This window comes from Manis pentadactyla, chromosome 6 (genome assembly GCF_030020395.1).
Source record: "Manis pentadactyla isolate mManPen7 chromosome 6, mManPen7.hap1, whole genome shotgun sequence".
Lineage (NCBI taxonomy): Eukaryota > Metazoa > Chordata > Mammalia > Pholidota > Manidae > Manis > Manis pentadactyla.
The window spans coordinates 116,550,596-116,572,709 of NC_080024.1; the positions used below are offsets into that span (position 1 = coordinate 116,550,596).

The following is a 22,114-nucleotide window of genomic DNA, read 5'->3' on the forward strand; positions in this document are numbered from 1 at the left end:
ATAAATCCCCCATATAAACAATAGAATGCCCCACAGCAATGAAACTAATGATGTATTTATTTATTGAAATGCAAATTTTTTCAATATTTATTGAAATGCAAATGTTAAGAAAAAATGTAAGATAAACTCTAGCTGGAATAAGCAGGCAAAGAGAGGCAACAAAGGGCCAGGTAATTTATTTAAATACCCCCAGGTGAGGTTCTGTGGCCTTCTTGCCAGAGGCCAGAGAAGTCACACTTGGTTAGGGAGTGGGGCACTTATAAGGGATTAGGAGGAGGAGGAGTGGACAAACTATCTTAAGGAGTCAACTAGAAACTTTTTTCTTTCCAAGAGGGAGGAGGCTGACATCCGGGTCTTAGTTGGCACATCAGGGTGGAATTCAGGGAGAGCTGTCCCCTTTCCATATACGGCACGGACTTTGGGGTCTGGTCTGTTCTTCCGCTATGGCATCTCTCTGTTCTGTTTGCATGTCCTTGTTTTTCCTTTCTCCAGCCTAACAAAAAATACATAAAATACACAGTCTAATCCCAGTTTTATTCAAAAGCCATGTTTTGAGCTCATAAATATAGGAAAAAAAAATCTAGAAAAATCTAGGCCAGTATTTTAGTAGTAGTGTTGGGGGAGCGTTGTGTATTTTCCTCGGTTCTTGTCCCCACTGCAACAAAGAATTGAAGGGCAGAGACACAGTAATGAAGCAGAGTAAAAGTTTTATTTAAAGTTACTTAAAGAGAGAAAAAGTATGGACAACCTCAGGGAGGAGAGGCGCCCTGAAAGTTTTAAGCTTTATTTAAAGAGAGCAAGTGCACACTTGGAGAAAGGGGAGTCTGAGCTATCTCATAGAGGAGGCACACTGAAAGGCTGAGATAAATTTTTAAAGCTAGGCACTTAGAAAGTGCAGGCAACATCAGAGAGAGGAGCACACTGAAAGGTTTAGGGTTCCCCCTTTTAAGGATTTTTCAGGAATGTGACAAAGGTCTGTCGGTGCAGACTTGTTAAGACTTAATACAGGAAATTTACTGCTTTGATTCCTCTTTGAGATAATGTATTGGTCTGGGAGCATTCAAATAAGACTGCCTGCTCTGCCCCAGAGGTGGGCCGAGTAATTGTTTGCTTGCTAAAGAGTATGTTAAAGAACTTACTTTTCAACTAATTGGGTTTTAAAATGCAATCTTATCTTCAAGATGAGATCCTTCCTGTTTTTACTAGTTGTTTATGACTGGGCTTGCTTTGCCTATCAATTGTCCAGGTGCCAAATCACTTGATTAAAGCAGCATCTGGGTAAAGTTAAAAAAAGAATCTGGGCCTTTTAGCAGACTAAAGTAAATCTTACAATGGTAGGACCTAATTGACACAATAAAGCATAGGCTATGCTGAAATACTTTTCTTTATCTGGGGAGTATTTAAACTTCTAAGCCAAGTTACTCCTGCTTTTTATTTTTAACCCAATTAACTCTGGGTCTTTCTGGCTCTCTAAATTTTAACTGCTTAACCTTTTGAGTGGGCTTTCCTGGCCTTATTCTCTTTTTACCCCACTCATACCTATTTTCCTGCCTAACAATAGTAGTTATCTCTGAATTATGGAATTAAAAGGGAATTTTAACACTTTTTTATTATCATGTATTTTATAAGTATGCTCTACTTTTATAATAAAGAAAAACAATCTAATTACTTACATTTTGAAAAAGTTATTAATAGCTGGTGTCAGTGGTCAAAACATGAAGAGTAGCAGGCTAATCTTTGACCGAATTAATCAAACCTACAGCAAATTTGACTATTTGCAGGACTACAGGAAGGAAGGGCAGTGGCTAAGAGGACTGGCTGTGCATGAATGGATGCTGTGGGCGGGACACTCTACAGCAGCTGCTGGGAGCCAGGAGCACAAGTCTGAAGAACAAAGCACAGTGTTGGGATTTGGCTTCCAGCAGCTGCTATCCAGAACCTGTTTTTTGAAAGACTGTCTAGCTTACCCCATGAATGTCGTATACCAAGCAATTTTATAAAAATGTCGAAAAATGGCTCCCTAAATGCCTATTGTCTGCCAGACTCTGTTACCTACAATGGATGCTCAGTGAACTAAACTCTGCTCAGGTTGCTGGCTGTTAAAATACATGATAATAAAAAAACGGTAGGGGCCTTTAGTAAGAGGACATTGCAGCAGTTAACAGCTGTTTGCCTCGCTGCTGAGCATCTTTCCAGGGTACGTCTTCTGCCACGTAGGCCTGCTCCCCTCAGCATCTCTAACCCCTCTCTTGCTCTGCTCAGGCTTCACCATCAGCAGCCCTCTCCCCATCATCCAGTACTCTCAAAGCCAGAAAGGAAAGAAGTTTCTTCCCACCTAATGCTGACTTCCTGTCATGTGACAAGCAGGGATTCTGCATTACATTTTAGGTGCCCTGATTTAGTTACATTCTCCCATAGCCCTCAGGCTAGAGATAGTTGTCTAGAGACACTTTCCTGCAGGTTCACTGGGCAAGAAACAGACTGTTCAAAATCAAAGTGACTTGAACTCTTCACAGGTAATGCAAACTTACTAAATTCAGAAGTATACAGATATCTCTGCTGTGTTATCAAATGTTTTAGTACTTTATAAGAGTTACAGAATTGTAGCTCATAAGAAAAGAATGTGTTTATTCAGTCAACAGGAGTGTTTTCCCTAGGGTGAGTGGCTCCTACATATCTCAGCTTCCTCTCCTACTAACTCTTGATTGTGAAAGGGTTGACCAGATGTCAGAGGCAGTTGGGAAATGTGGATCCCTTGCCCCAGGGATTCTGCCTTAATTGTTCTCACTTAAAAGGCTACTGATTATTTTCATTCCCCTTGCTCTCCTCCTAAAAACATCCCTGATTCAGTAATTTAGCTGTGCTTGAAGACAGTGCTGAGGGGACCCACTGTCAGAGGATCCCACTTCACAAACAGTCATGTCCTCTGTTTCTTGTATAATCCTGGACTTTTACTAAACTGGGATAAACTAAATTCTGATGTGGCTATTGCATCAGAGTTCATTTCGCAAGTATCTTCAGCTTGGGAACAAACATTTGATTGAAATAAATGTTTTCCTTTCTCTTCCAAAGCAGTAGTAGTGCCCAGCTCAGGAATGGGCTTCGTGGTTCTTGCTCTCTTGTGGGTGCGTCCAGGTGACAGAAGGGGCCGTTCGTTCTGTAACATTGCATGATAAGTATCTTAACAGACTTTCTGGCCCAACTTACCTTAGACTTTTCTGATAGCAATCCCTGACATCTTCATATTTACTTTCTTTCAGAACACTTTATGTAGTCAAGGGCCATGAGGCAAAGGTCATGGGTCCTTTCCAGAGCCCTTTCTAACAAAATGTTCTTGGTACTGATGGTGAAAACCTAACATACTGTTATGTTGGTAAGCAAATTATAAGATTGAAGCTTGCTTTGCTGGGGCCAAATATGTAGCCACTGTGGTGGTGTGGTAAGGGATGTGTGCCCTGACTGTTGTCAGGCGGCTGTGTGTGGAGAGGTCTCTCCCTGTGCACTAACCTCAGTCTGGACAGGGGACATTCTCGACTGAGAAAGAATTCTCAGCCCTGTCGGATGAGTGTAGGTAAGGAAAGAATTCATTAAAGCAAGAGTAGTAGCAAATGGCTGCAGCCGTGCAGGCAGCAGAGAGCAAGGAAGAACAGAGGGAGAAAAAGGAAGCTCACTGAACTCCTGCTCGGCACAGGGCCGATCCCTTGCAGACCCCTAAAGCCAGGGTCACCTGGTGTTCAGTGTCTGCTTGAATCTGCACAGCATGGGAACTCAGCCCTTACCACCCCAGGATTTGGGGGAGCCATGGAGCACTGAATGGAGTGAGTTTATGTTCTGAGAACTTATACTTCCCTACTGGTCTGAAATAAAACAGGGAGAGAGAAAAGAATTATGTTAAGACTAGAAAGCTCAATGAAATAGCAAAGTTCAAAGACATTTACCACCAGAGATGGAGGTCGAAGAGTTCTTTTATTTATCATGGAGAAGATTTCAGAGACAAATGCAGTCAGCTTATGCAACAAGAAAGTTTATTTGATATAAGACACTACCTACTCAGATGGGAGTGCGGGTGACCTTAGAGAGGAGTCATGCTTAAGGGTTTAGGGTTTGGGGTTTTATAGGGCCTTTTAGGTAGGGGTCAGCATAAGGCATGATGTATACAGGTGACTCATAATTTCCTTGAAGTTATTTATGTGACTGTGTTGACCTGGATCTCGGCATTCTTTATCCACATGGGTTCATTCACACTTTGGAGGCCTATCTCCTGTCCTGGTTACCAAGTTTTTTAATTGATTAAGGGGTTGACAGAAGAGGAAGAACAGCATATAGATTAAGTTAAATAAGCTGGGCCTTTTTCGCAGGCTAAGTAGATTTTATAATGGCATGACTCTTGTTCTATTTACCTGCCCTACCTCATAAGTCCTTGTCCTGCCAGGATGACAGAGCACATCTGAGAGGGCTAACAGGGTCCTTCTGTATCTTCACAGATGCTGATGCGGAGATTGAAGGAGCCCCAGCCTCTCCCTTGGACGTGGTGTGCCTCGATGCCAATAAAGATTATATCATCATCTCTTGGAAACAGCCAGCTGTGGATGGAGGGAGTCCTATTCTGGGATATTTTATTGACAAGTTAGTACTTAGCCTAACTTCAGTTAGAGTAATTTGGTCATAGAGATGCATGCTGCTTCCTCCTACCATTTCTGGGTGAAATATTTTCTTTTCTAGTCTGTCCCTCTTTCTTTGTCTCTGTCTCCCTCTCAAAGATAATTTGACTACCAATGCAAGCCACTAATTGGCAAGAATGCTGTCAACTTGTAGACCTAATAGAGGCTGCTTTGGAAATGAAAGAACTATTATTCAACATATTTAATGTTCATATTGCTAATATGTCAGTAATTTGAGGATAAGTAACTTAAACATTATATTTCAAGAATACTAGCAAAATCTTATTTATATCACAGGGTGTGGTTTCAAGTTAGACAAAGAAATAACAAATATCAACAGTATTAAATTATGTTCCATCTACAAATTCTTGCTGTTTACAGTCTCCAAAACTTTAGAGGCTCTGATATTAATAGCAATTGGGTCTTACACATTAATTATCCAGTGAGTTTAGACAATACAGACAATAATTCAGATTATCAACCTAAATATATTATTGTCTGACTTAGTTTCTATTCAAATAATTATTCCAATTCTCTTTCCATTTTGAGTAATAAAATTTGATTATAGAAACCACTAGAGACAGATAATCTGTGCCACTGTAGCACAATGGGTTTGTACCAAGGTGTAAACTTAATATTTACAGCAATAAGTAAATATATGCCTGTTGAGCTCAAACCCATCCAGAAAAATATTTATAATAAATATATACTATTAAACTGTACGCTAAATGCTTCCACATTATATTATCATTTAGTAATGATGAACTGTGGAGCTTTAGATAGATTCTTTTTCATCCTTATAGTTTCTGCCTTACCGTCTTTGGTAAATTTCAAAGGGATTTGCAAACTTTGACCAATGAAAGACCAGGGACAATCAGTACTTTTGTTTTCTTGTCTTAGTCGAAATAAAAGTGACCATATTATGGCTAATATTTACTAAACATTTGCTATGTTCATGACACTTTTCTAAACACTTCATATATATGAACCATTAACCTAAAATCACCTTCTGAAAGATAGATACTATTATTACATGCAGGAAACCAGTAGCTGGAGCAAGACCTCCTGCTAGTGAGGAAACACTAAGTTGTCTGAGGTCACACAGGTAGTAGGTAGCAGAACTAGAATTCACACATGAGCCTGGCTGTATGTTTGTGTTCTTCCTCCTCCGGCATGCTGTAGACTTCTCCAGAGCAGCTGCTCTCCACCCCACTAGGGAGCACGCTCTTGGATCACAGGGAGATAGGGGGAGTCCTGGCAGAATCTCTGGAAATGGGGCAGTTTAAGAACTCTGCTAGGCCTCTCTCCTTGCTATGGAACCCTACCCATAGCAGCTCCAAAATTTCTACAAAACAAAAGATTTTTAGGAAAGTGTATGGAAGGCAGGGATTGAAGCTATATTTGATAGCACATTATGTAAGGTTGAGGAAGATAGCTATTGTTTATGTCAGAGAATGGAAGGGGGACAGTGAAGAAATGAAGATAAACCTCCCACTCCACCGGTCACTGCTGTAGGCAGTCCCTCCCCCATGAGAATTATTTGGGAATTATACATTTTGGACATAGAGCCATGTTGGGGAAGTGATATAATCTAAAAGTGCAGGGCTCTGCTCGTAAAAACTGATGAGTTAGCCCTAATCACACATTGAGCCCCTAAAGCCCTGTGGATCAGCCCAGAGCAGGATATGAACTGTCATCTCTTGTCTGCCAGGGTGTGACCACCCCATCTCCTGGCACCAACTGCTGTAAAAGCATCCAGTCAGAAATCAGAGGTGCCAAGTCCTTTCCTTGCCAGGCCTGGGAATTTCCCTGCATCTCATCAGTTTTATCTGTTAAGACACAAATATTCCCTTCCTCCCACACAGCATATAGTGATCAAGTGAGGTCTTTCAACAGTACGAATAGGTATTTTTAAGGTGTTAACTTTCTCCACAGTAATTTCATTTTAAAAAGAAAATACCTAAAAAAGACAAGTCACCAACAGTGGAATTAGAGACATCAGCCGGGTGCTGTTTGCGGGATCCTCCCCTTCAGCCTCTCCAATGTAAAGATTGTTCACACCGGCCTGCTTCCTTGTTTCCCAAAGCTCCTCTGCTTAGCACACAAAACCCCTCAGCTGCCTGCTTTTAGTGAGTTCAAAGGACGAGTATCTGTTCAGGAAGGATGTGAGGTTTCTATCTTCTTGTTAAAGAAGACACATTGCAATTGAGGGAACTGAGTGGGGACAATTAAGGATATTGAAGCACACTTGAGCTGGCTATTTTACAGAGAAGATCTGAAGCAACTGGATGGGTGTTCAGGCTCTAGAGATATAATTTAGCCGTATTTCCTTTTTAATATTCTTGCTGATCACTCTCTTTCCCTTAGATGTGAGGTGGGCACAGATAACTGGTCTCAATGCAATGACATACCTGTGAAGTTTGCTCGTTTTCCAGTCACTGGATTGATAGAAGGTCGTTCTTATATATTCCGAGTTCGAGCTGTGAATAAAACTGGAATAGGTCTACCATCTCGAGTTTCTGAGCCTGTGGCTGCTCTGGATCCAGCCGAGAAAGCTAGACTTAAAAGTAAGCATTTTTCGTTTTTCAGGATCTTCCTAGATCTTTTTAAATATAACTGCAATAGATCTCATTGCAAGGTAATTCCTCTCCCTTCCACTAGAGGGAGAAGAGACTAAGAAATTCTTTATCGATCAGAAAACCGTAGGAGGAAAACCTGAAGACAAAAAGTATTTGTTTTTGACTTCACCAAAGGCTTTATTTTATTTTATGCAGAAAACTTTGCCTTGTTAAACTGAGTTGCAGGCATTGTATTTGAAATGGAATATTGGAAATCAAGAGCCTGGAGAGTGTTTTTACTTACTTAATTAGCACACTTGAAATACACTTTTCTTGCTGGTTCAATTCTTAAAATTGTAAGGTAGATTTCTTAATCTTAAATTTGTCCCTTAGGGCATTAAAATAGCAACACAATGATTTTCTTTATATCAAAGGAAAAGCCTATTTACAACATCTTACTTGATCTATTCTTGAGTTTCCATATTAGACAGTCAAAAATAATCTTTTCATTATGTAGCCTCCAAGTCTCAAACTTCAAAACCATGGCATGTGAATTATGCTCTGCATTTCTTTCATGGGAGCCCTTATGTCATCCTCAATAATGGAGACCATAAAATGGCATTAGAAGAATTGTTGCAAGTCAGTATATTTCAGTCTATAGCAGTCTTCTCAACCTTGGCCCTATTGACATTTTAGGCCAGATAATTCTGTGTTGCTGGGCTGTCCCGTAACATGTCTAGCAGCATCCCTGGCCTCGACTGACTAGATGCTAATAGTGCCCCCTCTCCCTGTATGACAATCAAATGTCATGACCAAATGTCTCTGGGGAACAAAGTCACCCTAGTTGAAGGCTGCTTGTCTATGCCATATTTGTAGCGTTACTCTCTACCTCAAGTGCATGCATTGGCTTCATAAGAATGTAAGTAAAGTAATGTCACCTTTTCTCTGGAGATTTTTCTAATCAGGCTCCTTGATTGCTCTCCAATCCCTTTTCACCTACTATCCAACTTCCCTCTGGCTTTCCTAATTGCATCGCACACTTTCATTTGCTACATCTTTATAAATTCCAAATGAAAAAAAGATTTGTTTGAGTTGAAAATAAGTTACCTTGTTTATCAGCTTTGTTTTTGCACAAACTCTTGTGAAAAGTTCCTTGAATAAAGCAAGAATAGAACGATTCTCTCTGATATCTATGAGGACACAGAAACGAATTTCCTCTTTAACTTCATACTGCCCATCTCATCTGTTTTCCTTTCTCAGGAGCTAAACTGGTTTCCTTTGTAGATAACTCTTTTCAAAATATAATGGAAAGAAATTGCTTCTGTCGAGCTTTACTGCAGTATCAGTGCCCCTCTCCTTTTTCATCTTCATTATGTCAAATAAATAACTAGAGGGCTTGCAATTGTTCCAGAAAGCTTCCCCCAAATACACCCTATTTCTTAAGAAGGCATAAGAAAGCCTGCATGGTTCCGGAGATCCTATTGAACAGTGAGTGAACACAGGTCATTGACCCCACTTGTGTAATTACAATTCCAGAATCTACTCGGTCCGGGCAGATTCTAGGCTCTAGCAGATAGTGAGTCACTTGAGGCCATAATACCGTATACATGTGCACTAAGAGTTATTAGGAAATACATAAGTAAATTAGTAACATATTCATTTGTGGCTGACCTGGCCAGTGTATCAGTGCAGTTAAAACTCTGTTTGTGAATGTTTATCATTTTTATGTTTATCTCTGTCCAGGTCGCCCTTCAGCACCTTGGACTGGACAGATCATTGTCACTGAAGAGGAACCTAGAGGTAAAAGCTTTGTTTTCCTCAGATACTATTGCCAGAGTTTTGCTGTGCAGTTTAGCTTTGTTGTAGAGGACACAGTGTATATGTTTTGTTACTATGTTTTGGAAAGAACATTCTGAAGTATTTGGACACAGTGTATATGTTTGTTACTATGTTTTGGAAAGAACATTCTGAAATATTTGGAAATCATGAAGTAACTTATATTGTCAAAGAAAACCTGTGAAACCATCACCATGATCACAGCAATGAGCACGTCCATGCTCCTGAACTTCTCTCGGCCCTTCTGTATTCTCCCTCCCACCCCTTCCCTCTCTCCCAGCCGTCAGTGATCTGCTTTCTGTCACTATAATTCGCATTGTCCACAATTTTAGATAAATGGAATCATACACTTTTTTGTCTGGTTTCCTTCACTAAACATACTTGTTTTGAGATTTCTCCATGTCGATGTGTAAATCACTTCATTGCACTTTATCCATTCATTGTTTAAAAGCATCTATGAACATTCTTGTTAAGGGTTTGTGTTGATATATGCTTTCATTTCTCTTCAATAAATACCTAGGAGTTGAATGAATAGGTCTTATGGTAGGTGTATGTTGTATTTTTGAAGAAACCACCATTTTCCGAAATGATTGCCTGTTTACATTCCCATCAGCAGTGTATGAATTTCCAGTTGCTCCACACTGTCACCAGTAATCAGTGTGGTCAGTTTTTTTCATTTTAGCCATTCTGGTGGGTGCAGAGTGGTGTTTCATCCCATTAGGTATTTCGTAGTGAGTGCCAAGTGGTTTTCATTTGTATTTCACCAATAATATTAAACATCTTTTCATGAGTACATTGCCCTTTTTGCATCATACTTGATATCTGCCAAATCTGAGTTCACTCATATTTTTCCTGTTTTTTTTCTGACTTGTTATAGCATGATCTCTTAGATTTCAATCAATGATGCATTTCAAGTTAATTTTTTCTATATTGTGTAAAGTAATGGTCTAAGTTATTACATTTGCATATGGCTATCCAGTTATTTCAGCAGATTATCCTTTTCGCATGGAATTGCCTTGGCACCATTGTCAAAATCAATTGATTGCATGTTTGTGGATTTGTGGATCTGTTTCTGAAATCTCTATTGGTCAGTTTTGTCTTCTCTACACCAATGCCACACTGTCTTGATTACTGTAGCTTCTATAAGCTTCACAGGGTTCTTTTGCTTTTTGTTTGTTGGTTTTGTTTTTTCTTATTTTACAACTTCATAGTTTTGAAATCAGGTAGTATAAGTCCTCAATTGTGTTTTTGGGGGGTTTCCCCAAAGTTGGTTTAGCTACTCCAAGTCTTTGTATTTCCATGTAAATTGTAAAATCAGCTTATCATTTTCTACAAAAACCTGCTGGGAATTCAAGTGAGTGTTTTATTTACTTAATGATTTTCTATCAACTTGATCCATCAATTATTGCTAAAGTAGTAATGAAGTTGCTGACTGAATGGTGGATTTATCTATTTCTTGTGGTTCTACTAGGTTTCAGTATTTTGAGGCTGTTATTAGGTGCATAAATATTTCAATTGTTATATCCTCTTACAAATTGACTGCTTTATTATTATAAAGTGACTCCCTTTATCCATGTTAATGTTTTTTGCTTGGAAATCTACTTTGTCTGATACTAATATAACCATTCCAGCTTCCTTTTGATTAGTTGACGTATGATTTTCATCCTTTTACTTTTAACCCATGTGTATATTTAAATTGAGTTTCTTAAAGGCAGTATGTAGTTGGGTCTTGACTTTTTATCCTATCTGGTAATGTTGCCTTTTTACTGGGGTGTTTGAACCATTTACATTTTATGTGATTACTGATATGATTGGATTTAAATCTGCCATCTTCTTATTTGTTTTTTATCTATTCCATGTGTTTGCTTTTTCCTCTTTTTCCTTCTTTGGGATTGAGTAGTTTTTATTATTCCATTTTAGGTATGCTATCTTATTAGCTATAATTCTTTGCTTTACATTATAATGTTTGGAATTTAAAATATATATCTTACCACAACTTACATTCAAGTAATATTTTACTACTTTATGTGTAGTGTAAGAACTTACAACAAGATTATTCCATTTCCCTCTCTAAGCCCTGGTGCTATTGTTGAATACATTTTATTTGTGCTTATATTATAAGCTGCACAATATAATGTCACTTTGGTTCAGTCACTTATGTTTCAAAGAGATTTAAAAAGCGAGGAAAAGTTTTCAATATTCACTCACATTTTTGCCATTTCTGTTGCTCTTTATTTCTTTGTGTGATTGGGGTATCCATCTAATATGATTTTCTTTCTACCTGAGGCATTTCCTTTAATAAATCTTGTCATGCAGTCATGCTGGTTATAATTTATTTTTGTATGTTTGAGTCTCTATTTCATGTTCATTTTTGAAGTGTATGTTCATAGGTTGTAGAATTCTAGGTCAATAGTTTTTCTTTTAGTACTTTATAGAGGCTGGTCCATTGTAGTACATCCCTGTGCTATAAAAATGACTGCTTAAAAACAGAATGAACAAAATAGCAGTAGACTCATAGACACTGAGAAGTGACTGGTTACCAAGGGGGAGGGTTTGGGGTGGTTAGGTGAGGAGGGTAAGTGGAATAAAGGGGCACAAAAATTCTCAACCATAATGTTAGGAATAAACTCTCAGTTCAGTGATGGAGCAAAGTCAGAGAGAAATCAAAGTCAAGAAAGCAGACAAGTTTATTACTGCTCTGTGATAGAGCGGGCCTTGACCTAGTGACAGAAGGCCCCAAATATTTGGGGAAAGTTCATTTTTATGGGGTTTGCAAGGGATTTTTAGGAGGGGCATTTTTATGCAAACAGGCTGGCAGTGATGTAACTTAATTACTATTGTGTGTGCTCTTTCCCAGAATTCTTTCTGATTGCCCACCAAGGAGGGCAAAACCACAATGCAGATTTAATGACTTTATAATGAGGAAAGGTTACTTTAGGGCACCCCAGGAGCATGCCCAGTTGGGTTGTAGCTTGTAGAATGTATCTGTGGTTTTACTTCTCCTGCTAGGGATTTTCTCATTGGTGGATGCTACCTGCAGTCTCAACTCACTAGTCTCAACTTCTCTGTGGTCACCCCAACCTCTCCTCCTGCTTATCTTTGGCTTCTTGCCTAATAATAATATAAGTTGGTCACAGGGATGGTAGTACAGCATGAAGAATATAATCAATGATTCTGTAACATCTTCCTGTGTTGACAGATGCTAACTGCCCTAGTGGGGTGAGGATTTAATAATATAGATACCTATTGAACCACTGTGTTACATATTTGAAACCAATATAAGATTGCATATCAATAATACTTCAGTACTTCATTTTGGGTACTTTCTACTGCTGTCATTAATTTTTGCTATCATTTTCTTCTTCAGTGTTTAACCTGCTATGAATTCCAACTAGTGCTTTCTTTTAATCTTAGACTTTGTAATTTTCATCTCTACAAGTTAATTTGTACATTTTTGTATCTTCATGTCTTAATTGACATGTTTAATCTTGACCATCCAGAACATATGGAATATATTTGTAACTATTTTCATGTCCTTGTCTAATTCTATCATCTGTGACATTTTTTGGTTTTGTTTTTGACTGATTTTTCTCCTCATTTTGTGTTATATTTTCTTGCTTCTTTGTGCACTTGATAATTTTTTATGCAATGCCAGACATTTTGAATTTACATTGTTTGGTACTGGATATTTTTGTATTTTTATAAACATCCTTGGGAGCTTTGCTCTGGGGAAACAATTTGATCCTTTCAAGGCTTGCTTTTTTTTAATGGAATCAGAGCAGCCTTTCGTGTAGGGATAATTTGGCTGCACTACAGAGACAATACCCTTCTGAGTACTCTCCTAGATGCCCTGTGAATTAGGAGATTTCCACTGTGGCTGGTGGGAACATGAACTCTCCCAGGGCCTATGAATTGAGGATTGTTCCCTCCAGTTCTTCTGTGTGGGTTTTCCCCAGCCTCAGGTGGTGTCCCCGCATGCATGCACTGGTCGGTACTCAGGTAAGGCTCCAGAGGGAGCTCTGCAGATCTCTGAAGCCACTCTCTCTTTGCAGCCCTTTCTCCCAGTGCTCACCCCTGTGACTCCATGTCTGTGGATACCTTGCCCTCACTGGACTCCCAGGCTTTTTTCCACTTGAGGAGACTGCCAGACCCTACCTGGGCTCCTCTTCCTGAACTGCCGCCTTGAAACTCTTTCCAGACAGTCAGCTAGGACATGGTAGGGCTCACCGAATTTGTTTCCCATCCGCCGGGAACCATTGTCCTATGGCCGACTAATGTCCAATGTCTGTAAACAGTCGTTTCATATATTTTGCCCAGTTTTTTAGTTGTCTCACATGGAAGGCTCACTCTGATGTCAAGAACTGTGGAGCATCTAAAATTTTACCCTATTTATGAGCTAGTATGTTTCATACAACAGCTTCATAGATGCTGGCAAAAGACCTGAGACTCTTGGATCAGAAACAAAGCTTTTACAGACAGCACAACAGACAACATGAGCTTCATGTTCTCATTGATTCACCCCAGACCCCACAGGGTGATATATATGCTGCACCCACAGATTTGTCTCATAGCAGAGAAACCTTGCACTTAAGGAAACCCCAATCTTGTAAGAAGGCTGCTAACAAAACTACCCAAACTTTTTCTGGAGAAAGATATTATCTTCATTATTCTGGCCACAAAACAAGTCAGTTCTCTGTCCTGAAAATATCCTCTCTCTACATAGATTCAAGGTTTTTTGCTACCCACACATCCTTGAAAAGATACTCTGTAAAAAAATCTCACATAATGTATGCAGAAAGATAACTTGTGTCATTGCTACTGCTTTACAGGACCAATAAATAAATTAAAATTTTCAAGCAAAGCAAGTAAAATGTAGCTTTGAATGAATGAATGAATGAATGTTTTAGGAAGAATTTTAGAGACAAGGTACTTCTTTATACTGTAGCGCAGTACTTAACTCTTCCTCCAGGAGGAGGGAGGCATCTGTGACCCTCAAGGGTCCTGGGCTTCCCAGAGCGTATGCTTCTCACTTTACCTTGTTGTTTTTCAGAGGGTATTATTCCTGGGCCCCCCACAGAACTCTCTGTCACTGAGGCCACCCGGAACTATGTGGTGCTAAGCTGGAAGCCCCCTGGCCAGCGTGGACATGAGGGTATTTTGTACTTTGTGGAAAAGGTGAGACTTTGGGATCAACATTATTACCTCGTGCCACTTCCTAAAGATTTCTTTAAACAACTGGTGATTAAATTTTATTTGAGTCCTGAACTCTTTAAACCCTTGTAAACTGTGACAGATCTCCACAGAAAAATAAGTATCACACAGATCCTCACCTGAAAGATCAGGGAGTTTATGGGTCCCTCAAGCTCTATAGCCTCCTGAGAAGTTCACAGACCCCAAATCATGACCTCTCTAAGATATGCAATGTTCCTGAAGCTGTAATTGCTTAAATTACACTGTTTTCTAGATACTTTCTCTGTCTCCCTTGCTGTATGGGTTCCCCCTCTCTCTACCACTTTTCCTTTTGCAGTAGGGAATGAACATCAGTGAGGGTAGATGGGCAAGAGGAAGAGAAGTTACAACACTTTAAAATACTTTCGAATGGCAGGGAGAGTTGAAGACAAAGTCTTCACATGCCGCCAGGTGCTTGGCTGGCACTTCTCTAGGTACAGGTAGTAGGTAGGGTCATGGATCACAAAGTAACATAACATATTAGCTAGTCATTCCTCCAAATATCTCACAATTATATTGTAATCATATTGTGTTAGAGAGGGCAGTGTACAATGAAGGCTAAAATGGGTGGAATGACAAGAATTAATGTGACTCTATCATATGCCTGTATCTGTGGGGAGTTCTAGTAAATATGCCCAGAAAATGGAGATGAGCCAAGACCTGGACAGGACATTGTTTAGGGGATTTGTCCCCAGATGCAAGTGCAGACACATAGGAGCACCTGCCAGCCAGGCACAGGGCCTACGGGGTAGAAGAAGGCGTAGCTAATGGGATAATTGCTACTGGAAAGGGCATCTAAAGGGAATTTGCTTAAAATGAGGTTCAAAATCCATTTGTTAAAAATGTTTTGATTTATATATAATTGAAAAAAATGTGACAGAAGTTTATTTTTTGTTATATGTAAAATCATTTACATTTTTATTGTCAGCTGTACACCATTTTTTTAGAATAATGAATGAAACAAGTGCATGCTTTTGGATATTTCATTTTTATAAAATTGCATGATAGCATGATAAATTATCATTTACATTTTACTTTCATAGTAAAATCATAGAAAAGTTATTTTTTTTGCAAAAATATTATGGAGCTCAATTAATTTTCCTAAAGGCCTCTCTCTTTTATTCTTAATGCTCTTCTGATCATTCAGTTTCAGAACACTTGTGAGGTCACCTTCCCTGACAATTATTACAAGAGAATAGATATCATAGGTATATAGGTATATGCAAACATCTGCAAATTAGGTAACAACATAAAAGTGATATACAACTATTTTTATGGCCTTGTAATTATTTTAAATTAACAGCTTTTAAGAAAATTATACTCAAGCTATAAAAAATGCTATTGTCTGTTGTCAGACATTTACTTATGTCTTCAAGGAGTATGCCTCACTTCTTATCACTAGCAAATTGGTAACAACGAATGGATCATTTCTTCAGCCTGCAATGTGGACATCTTCTAAGAGAGTCTGATTTTACAATAATAATACAAAATTTTGTATTTTTATTAATTTTTATATTTTCTGAATATTAGCCTCAAATTAAATATAACTGAAGAAGCATTCTTGATTAAAAATTTTTTTTCCTCTATTTCTCTTTTAATAGAGGACAAGACTAGAGTGATAAAAGTTCACTTCCTGGTGTGTTTAATAACACACACACCCCCACTGTATCTTTCTGAAACACTCCACAGGAAGAGAGTTTGAATAAGCTCTGTGACAGTAATTACCATCTTTCCTATAATAGTGACACAGTAACAACCTACCACTGAGGCCTTTTTCTCCAGATGAGTCAGCTTTGGCTTCTGTTTAACATTTCTTCTGGTTGTGTAAATTCTGACTTCTCCAGGAAAGTCTGTCACTTCTTGACCTACTTCTGAGCCTGTGATTAAAAATGAAAGTGTTCTTCCACCAGTGAACCTGTTAGTATGGAAGAGAGGGGACATTTATGAGGGCAGTGGGAGTAGAGAGGCATGTACAAAGTGCCCAGGATGGTCATGTACTGGGGGAGCAGGACTTGTCCAGAGACCTGGGGCACATTTATAGAACTATCCAAATATCGAAACAGTCTCCTGAGCTGAGTCTCAAAGTATTTCTGATGAACAGCTTCTACTATGTTGGTCTTCCTAAAGAGAAGTGTTGCACATGCTCTCGACCTATGGTGTGTTTCCATCCCCAGAGTGTTCCACGCACGCCTCCTCAGTTACCGCTATGCTTGCTCTTCCTCAGAGAACATTTTGCCTGGGATTTGCATGCACATAAAGCACAAACTTACCTGTCAGGGTTACAACTTACACCCAGTTAGATCATGTCTGTGAACCCTGAAATGGTTGATTTTGAGGGGTTTATTAGCAAGGGAATTGGATCAACTAGTTGCCTGCTCTATCCTATTCTGTTCTTGTCAGCAACTTTTTTCTCAGGTGTCTTATGTCTTCGTTCTTTCTTTCATTCCCTTATCAAAAATCTGGTCATGTCAGAGATAAGGATTGTTATCAACTCAATAGTTCTGTTTCCTCAAGCAGGAATGAAAATAGTTCATGTTTACCAAGGACCAGGCACTATTCTAAGTACTCTGCATATATTAACCCACTTAATTCTCACAGTAACCCTATGAGGGAAATACTTTTATTTTCATCATGCCTATTTTGTAGATAAGGAAATTGAGACACCAATAGGTTATATAATTTGCTCAAGGTCACATAGTAAAAGGTAGAGCTAGGATTTGAACCCGATCAGTCTGGTTCAGGTCCATATATCCAACTGTTACACATTGCTGCCTTTCAACCTTCCTTCCCAAGCCTAAGGCTTCTCTCCAGAAAACTTTGATAACCACATAATACTACCTCCATAATACCCACTTCAGAACATAGTTAAGAAGATTAAAGAGTTATAATGGTGAATCAAATTCTTGGCACAGGAAAGGCCACTGTTATTTTTATTATGAAAGTGTAAATGACTGACTGATGATAGCTTATGTGTTCCCCTGGTGAGACTATGTCAAAATGATTCGAAGCCATAAACGAATGGATTAAAGGTCTGGGAGAATTTTATCCCTAGTGGACAGAAGTTTGACTGTTTAGGGGGAATTTATCCTCTCTACCTTCTGACACTCAAATGATACATTTATCATGAAAAGCATTGCAAAAGACTTTAGAAGTTACCTTGTCAAATTTACTTATTTTACAAATGATGAAACTGAGACCAAGAACACTCATGTGACTTTCTCAGGGTCATGTGGCTTGTTATTAACAAAGCTGGGACCACAATGGATGTTTGTGGATCCTTTTCACCATACCCTATCTCCACCATTTCAAGTCAGTGATGATTATGCCGAGCATGGTACCAGTATTCTTGTAGTCCCAAAAATGTATCATCCTTGACAGCTTGTCACTGCATTACATGGTTTGGATTTCTGGAAAAGCTTCTTGAAACTGTAAAAAGTTCTATAGCAAAATTGCTTCTGCTGCCCTTGGACGGAGTTGAAAGAGCAGGAGAGAAAAGAGATTACTGAAGACTGCTGGTACTTTTCTCACTATATTATCTGTCTCTACCAAAGTGAGAATATATAGCACATCCTTCTTTCAAGGATTTCAAAGTCACTGTACATCTTTTTAATTCTAAGAGTAGACTCTCTTTAGGTTTTTCCATAATTTTTTCAAAAATATGGGCAAGAAAAAAATGTTATCTTTCATTAATTTCATTCAGAATTCAGGAAAAAAAAATGTTGATTACTATGTGCCAGGTACAGTTCTAGGCTCTGGGGTATAGCAGTGAACAAGACAGTTCCCTGAACTCACTGCATTGCAATTTACTTTCCAATGAAGGAGTTGACAAAAAAAAAACATTTAACTTCAAATAGCGTTAAGTGTTTTGGAAAAAAATAAAGCTGGGAAAGAGAGAGTGATGGGAAAGGAGCAAAGAACTCTTTTGGATTGGTGATAGAGAAGGATAATCAAGAAAGCCTTTGTGAGGAGAAATCTGAGCATAAACCTGAATGATGTTATGGGTCACTAAGTAACACTGAATTACAATAACACTGTTTAAAACAACATAATGAAAATTTAAGTATCTATAACATAGTATGTTAAATTTAATTACCTACTCTAAGAATTAGAAAAGTATCTGAACCCAACACTATCTTTGAAATAAAGTTCCTCTAAAGCAGATAGATGGCCTTATTTAGTTAATAAAGTCAGTGACCTTAAAGTAGTGTATTTGTCTAACAATGCAAAGCCATATTTGACTTAGGTAATCCTAAAACTTCAGTGGCTTCATCCCGCATTTCCTCCAAATGTCTTCTCTAGTCCAATCACAGAACAGGTAGTAGTTTATTGACAAAACTGCTAGATGGCAGCCCTAGAGTTCCTGCTTATTCTTGCCATGCTTCAATGGATTGCACCTTTCTGGCTTCAGTGCGATGCAGAAACAGAAAACTGGCAGCGGGTGAACACGGAGCTCCCTGTGAAGTCCCCCCGCTTTGCTCTGTTCGATTTGGCTGAGGGAAAATCCTACCGTTTCCGCGTCCGCTGTTCTAATTCAGCAGGAGTTGGAGAGCCTTCAGAGGCAACGGAAGTGACCGTGGTTGGAGACAAACTTGGTAAGTGTACAGTTAGGTTGAACACATGTATACTTATCTTACTTCAAGAGAAAATCCCAAAGCAAAAACCTCATTAAAATATGTAAATATTCAGACATGAAAAAAGTGACATCCTTCCTTCATATTATAAATGTAATTGATGACTGTATTTGTCTGATACATTAAAAATTCATTATTTTGAATTATGAGGTTATGAAAAGTAAACCTCTCCAGGAGTTTCATCAGTGTTGTTAATGTCGTTTTTGGTGGAAGGGGTTGGTGTGTTCCTGGGTATTTAGTTTATCATTATGCCCCCAACTGACATTATTCATTGTTTTTATTTTCTAAACAAATATAAAATAGAGCAATCGTATGTTTGACATGACTGCTTGAATAAAATGTATATGTGTCTGTGTTTGTGCATATGTTCCAAGAATGAATATTTTTAAAACCACCCTGAATTTGATCATCATTTTCCTCCTCTCCCAGATATTCCCAAGGCCCCGGGCAAAATCATTCCAAGCAGAAATACAGACACGTCAGTGGTAGTTACGTGGGAAGAATCCAAAGATGCTAAAGAGCTGGTTGGCTACTACATAGAGTCAAGTGTCGTCGGCTCCGGCAAGTGGGAGCCCTGCAACAACCGCCCTGTGCAGGGCCCACGGTAATGCACTGCGGGGGCCGGGTGGGGTTGCGGGGCACGGCAGCCGCCCTGTGTAGAGCCCGCGGTAAAGTACCGTGTGGGCCCTGGGAGCCAGGGAACACGGCAGCATGAACATCCAACGGAGGGAGGGGTTTAGAAACACTATACTTTAAAAATCCAAATGAATTTGAAGCTGAATGTATCTATTGCAATACTTCTTTTAAAGGTTTACTTGTGATATTGAACACTTAGAAACACACACCAGCTCTGATGACAGTTCACTTTGTATCTCTTTTCTGATTCTTTTCCTTTACGCTTTTAGTCCTTTTACCCCTCTGCTATGGTCTTCAGTATCCAATGTAATACTGAATTCTAAGGCACTAATAGGCTCCCGCCGACCTAAATTAGTCAGGCATTTTCAATGGACAGAAAAAAAGTATCAGCATTTTACAAATTCTGAGCATCAGCATGGTTAAACTTCATGCTAAGGGGTCTAAGTAACACCAAAACAAGGACATTCAGGATACTTGGCCACCTCTTCGCAGCTGTTTCTAATGTAGGGAGGATTATTTCTTCTTGCTTTCAAATATTGTACCAACCAGCTTTGCAGGTTGCTGGTGAATTCTGGCCTGCGTGCCTGCTCTGAGCCTCCTTTGATTTACAACCAGTCCAAGAGAATTTCCCTCAAAAAATTGCCAAACAAGCTTGTTAGGCAGCTTCTGGCATGGCCGTTTCTAAGTCCAAGGACCCCATACGATGAGTTGGTTCTTTCATAGAACATGAGAGAATAGAGACAAACCAATTAACGGGAGAAAGCAGTATGGTTTTGTTTTGTTTTCTACTAAGGTATCATTGATATACACTCTTACGAAGGTTTCACAAGAAAAACAATGTGGTTACTACATTCACCCTTATTATCGAGTCCCCCCCACACCCCGTTGCAGTCACTGTCCATCAGTGTAGTAAGATGCTACAGAGTCACTACTTTTCTCTGTGCTACACTGTCTTCCCTGTGACTCCACACACACCAGGTGCACCAATCATGATACCCCACAATCCCCTTCTCCCTCCCTCCCCAACCGCCCTCCCCTACCCTCCTCCTACCCTCCCCCACCCCTCCTCTTTGGTAACCTCTAGTCCCTTCTTGGAGTCTGTGAGTCTGCTGCTATTTTGTTCCTTCAGTTTTGGAAAGCAGTATGTTTTTCAAGAGATTGTTTTAACCTGTTTGTTCATTTCATTTTTACTCTGAGTTCCCTGCATTTTCCTGGGACTACAAAGAAACATTCACCGGAAGTAGGCAGAGTCTGCCTTTCCACAAACAGATGGGAGCTCTGTGAGGATAGGCATCATTTTTTATTAATCTTTATATCCAAAATACCTCGTTCAGTGTCTGGAACATGAAGTGCTCAATAAATATTCACTGAACTAAGCTGACCTGAAGGACTGACCTAAATTATGGCTGTCTTTATTAAATATTTCAACATGCTAATAGGGTTGTTAGCACACCTGTTACTTCCTCTGACTATCCTAAGGACTATTCCTTAGGATGGATTAAAATGTTACAATGATTCGTGAAACAGCTATTTATAGCCATCATAACTGTTAAAGAGTGAGGTTGTTCTATGTGTGAAGCTGCCCATGGGTTCATACCTCATTACTGGATCCTTATATCTAAACAGTAATTCTGGAGTCTTTCTTCACCTTATTTTTAGATTCTAGTGTGATTTCTCAAGTAATTGTACCTTCCCTGACATGCAGGGAGGCAATAAGTAGCTTCTGTGGCGAGGAGCATCCAATGCCTTATAGCCGTAAGTATATACCCAAGATAGCCATTAGTAGTATTATTAATACCACCTATTATTTGTTAAATGCAAGGCCCTGAAATAGGTGCTTTAAGTACTTTATGGCCAATCTTTACACAAAGATTATTATGTAGACATTATTATCCCCATTTTACTGATGAGTACACAGAGGCTCAGAAACGTTAAGGCATTTATTCAGGGGAAAACCGTGACTCCTCATTGTCTCGCAGAGTGAGTTTAGAAAATTGCCTTAGCTGCCCTTTTGTCAGAAGGACATGTTGCCTGGATCTCTCTACATCTTTTTCTTCCTTTTAAAAATGCATCGTTTCCATAAAGCCAGATCACTCAGTTAAGCTAACAGTCATCTCTAATTTTCCTCCTAGGAAAGTTCTTTTAAAACATTCTTTCCTTTCAGATTTACTTGTCATGGATTGGCCACTGGTCAAAGTTATATTTTCCGAGTCAGAGCAGTTAATGCAGCTGGACTCAGTGAATACTCACAGGATTCAGAAGCGATTGAAGTAAAAGCTGCCATTGGTAAGTTCCTTATGCATACCATTGTAGAGGGAAAAAATGAATTTTTCTAAGTTGTAAAAGAAGGTACCATCCTCTCTAGAAATTCTAATATTGCTTGATAATTCCATCCTCAGATGATCATTTTCTCTGACTCCAGGTGACCTCTGTCACACATAAAAGCTGTCATCCTACAGGTCATTATTTAGACTCTGCACCTGTAGCCTTTTCATCTTTACAAGCCCAAGTTTCCTCAGATATTTGCCATTGTGTGAAACTCAGAATTCTAACTCCGTGCTCA

At 39.2% G+C, this 22,114-nt stretch overlaps 1 protein-coding gene across 1 annotated transcript in view; it reads left to right on the forward strand.

Moving 5' to 3' along the window:
- The window catches only part of MYOM1 (myomesin 1), a 127,753-nt gene that overhangs the window by 54,428 nt on the left and 51,211 nt on the right, over nucleotides 1-22,114 (forward strand). Inside the window, exons 11-17 of the mRNA XM_036905851.2 lie at nucleotides 4,485-4,626; nucleotides 7,029-7,228; nucleotides 8,963-9,019; nucleotides 14,106-14,230; nucleotides 18,693-18,876; nucleotides 19,345-19,519; nucleotides 21,716-21,837. Of these exons, the coding sequence (XP_036761746.2) occupies nucleotides 4,485-4,626; nucleotides 7,029-7,228; nucleotides 8,963-9,019; nucleotides 14,106-14,230; nucleotides 18,693-18,876; nucleotides 19,345-19,519; nucleotides 21,716-21,837 (1,005 nt within the window). The remainder of the gene's footprint in view (nucleotides 1-4,484; nucleotides 4,627-7,028; nucleotides 7,229-8,962; nucleotides 9,020-14,105; nucleotides 14,231-18,692; nucleotides 18,877-19,344; nucleotides 19,520-21,715; nucleotides 21,838-22,114) is intronic.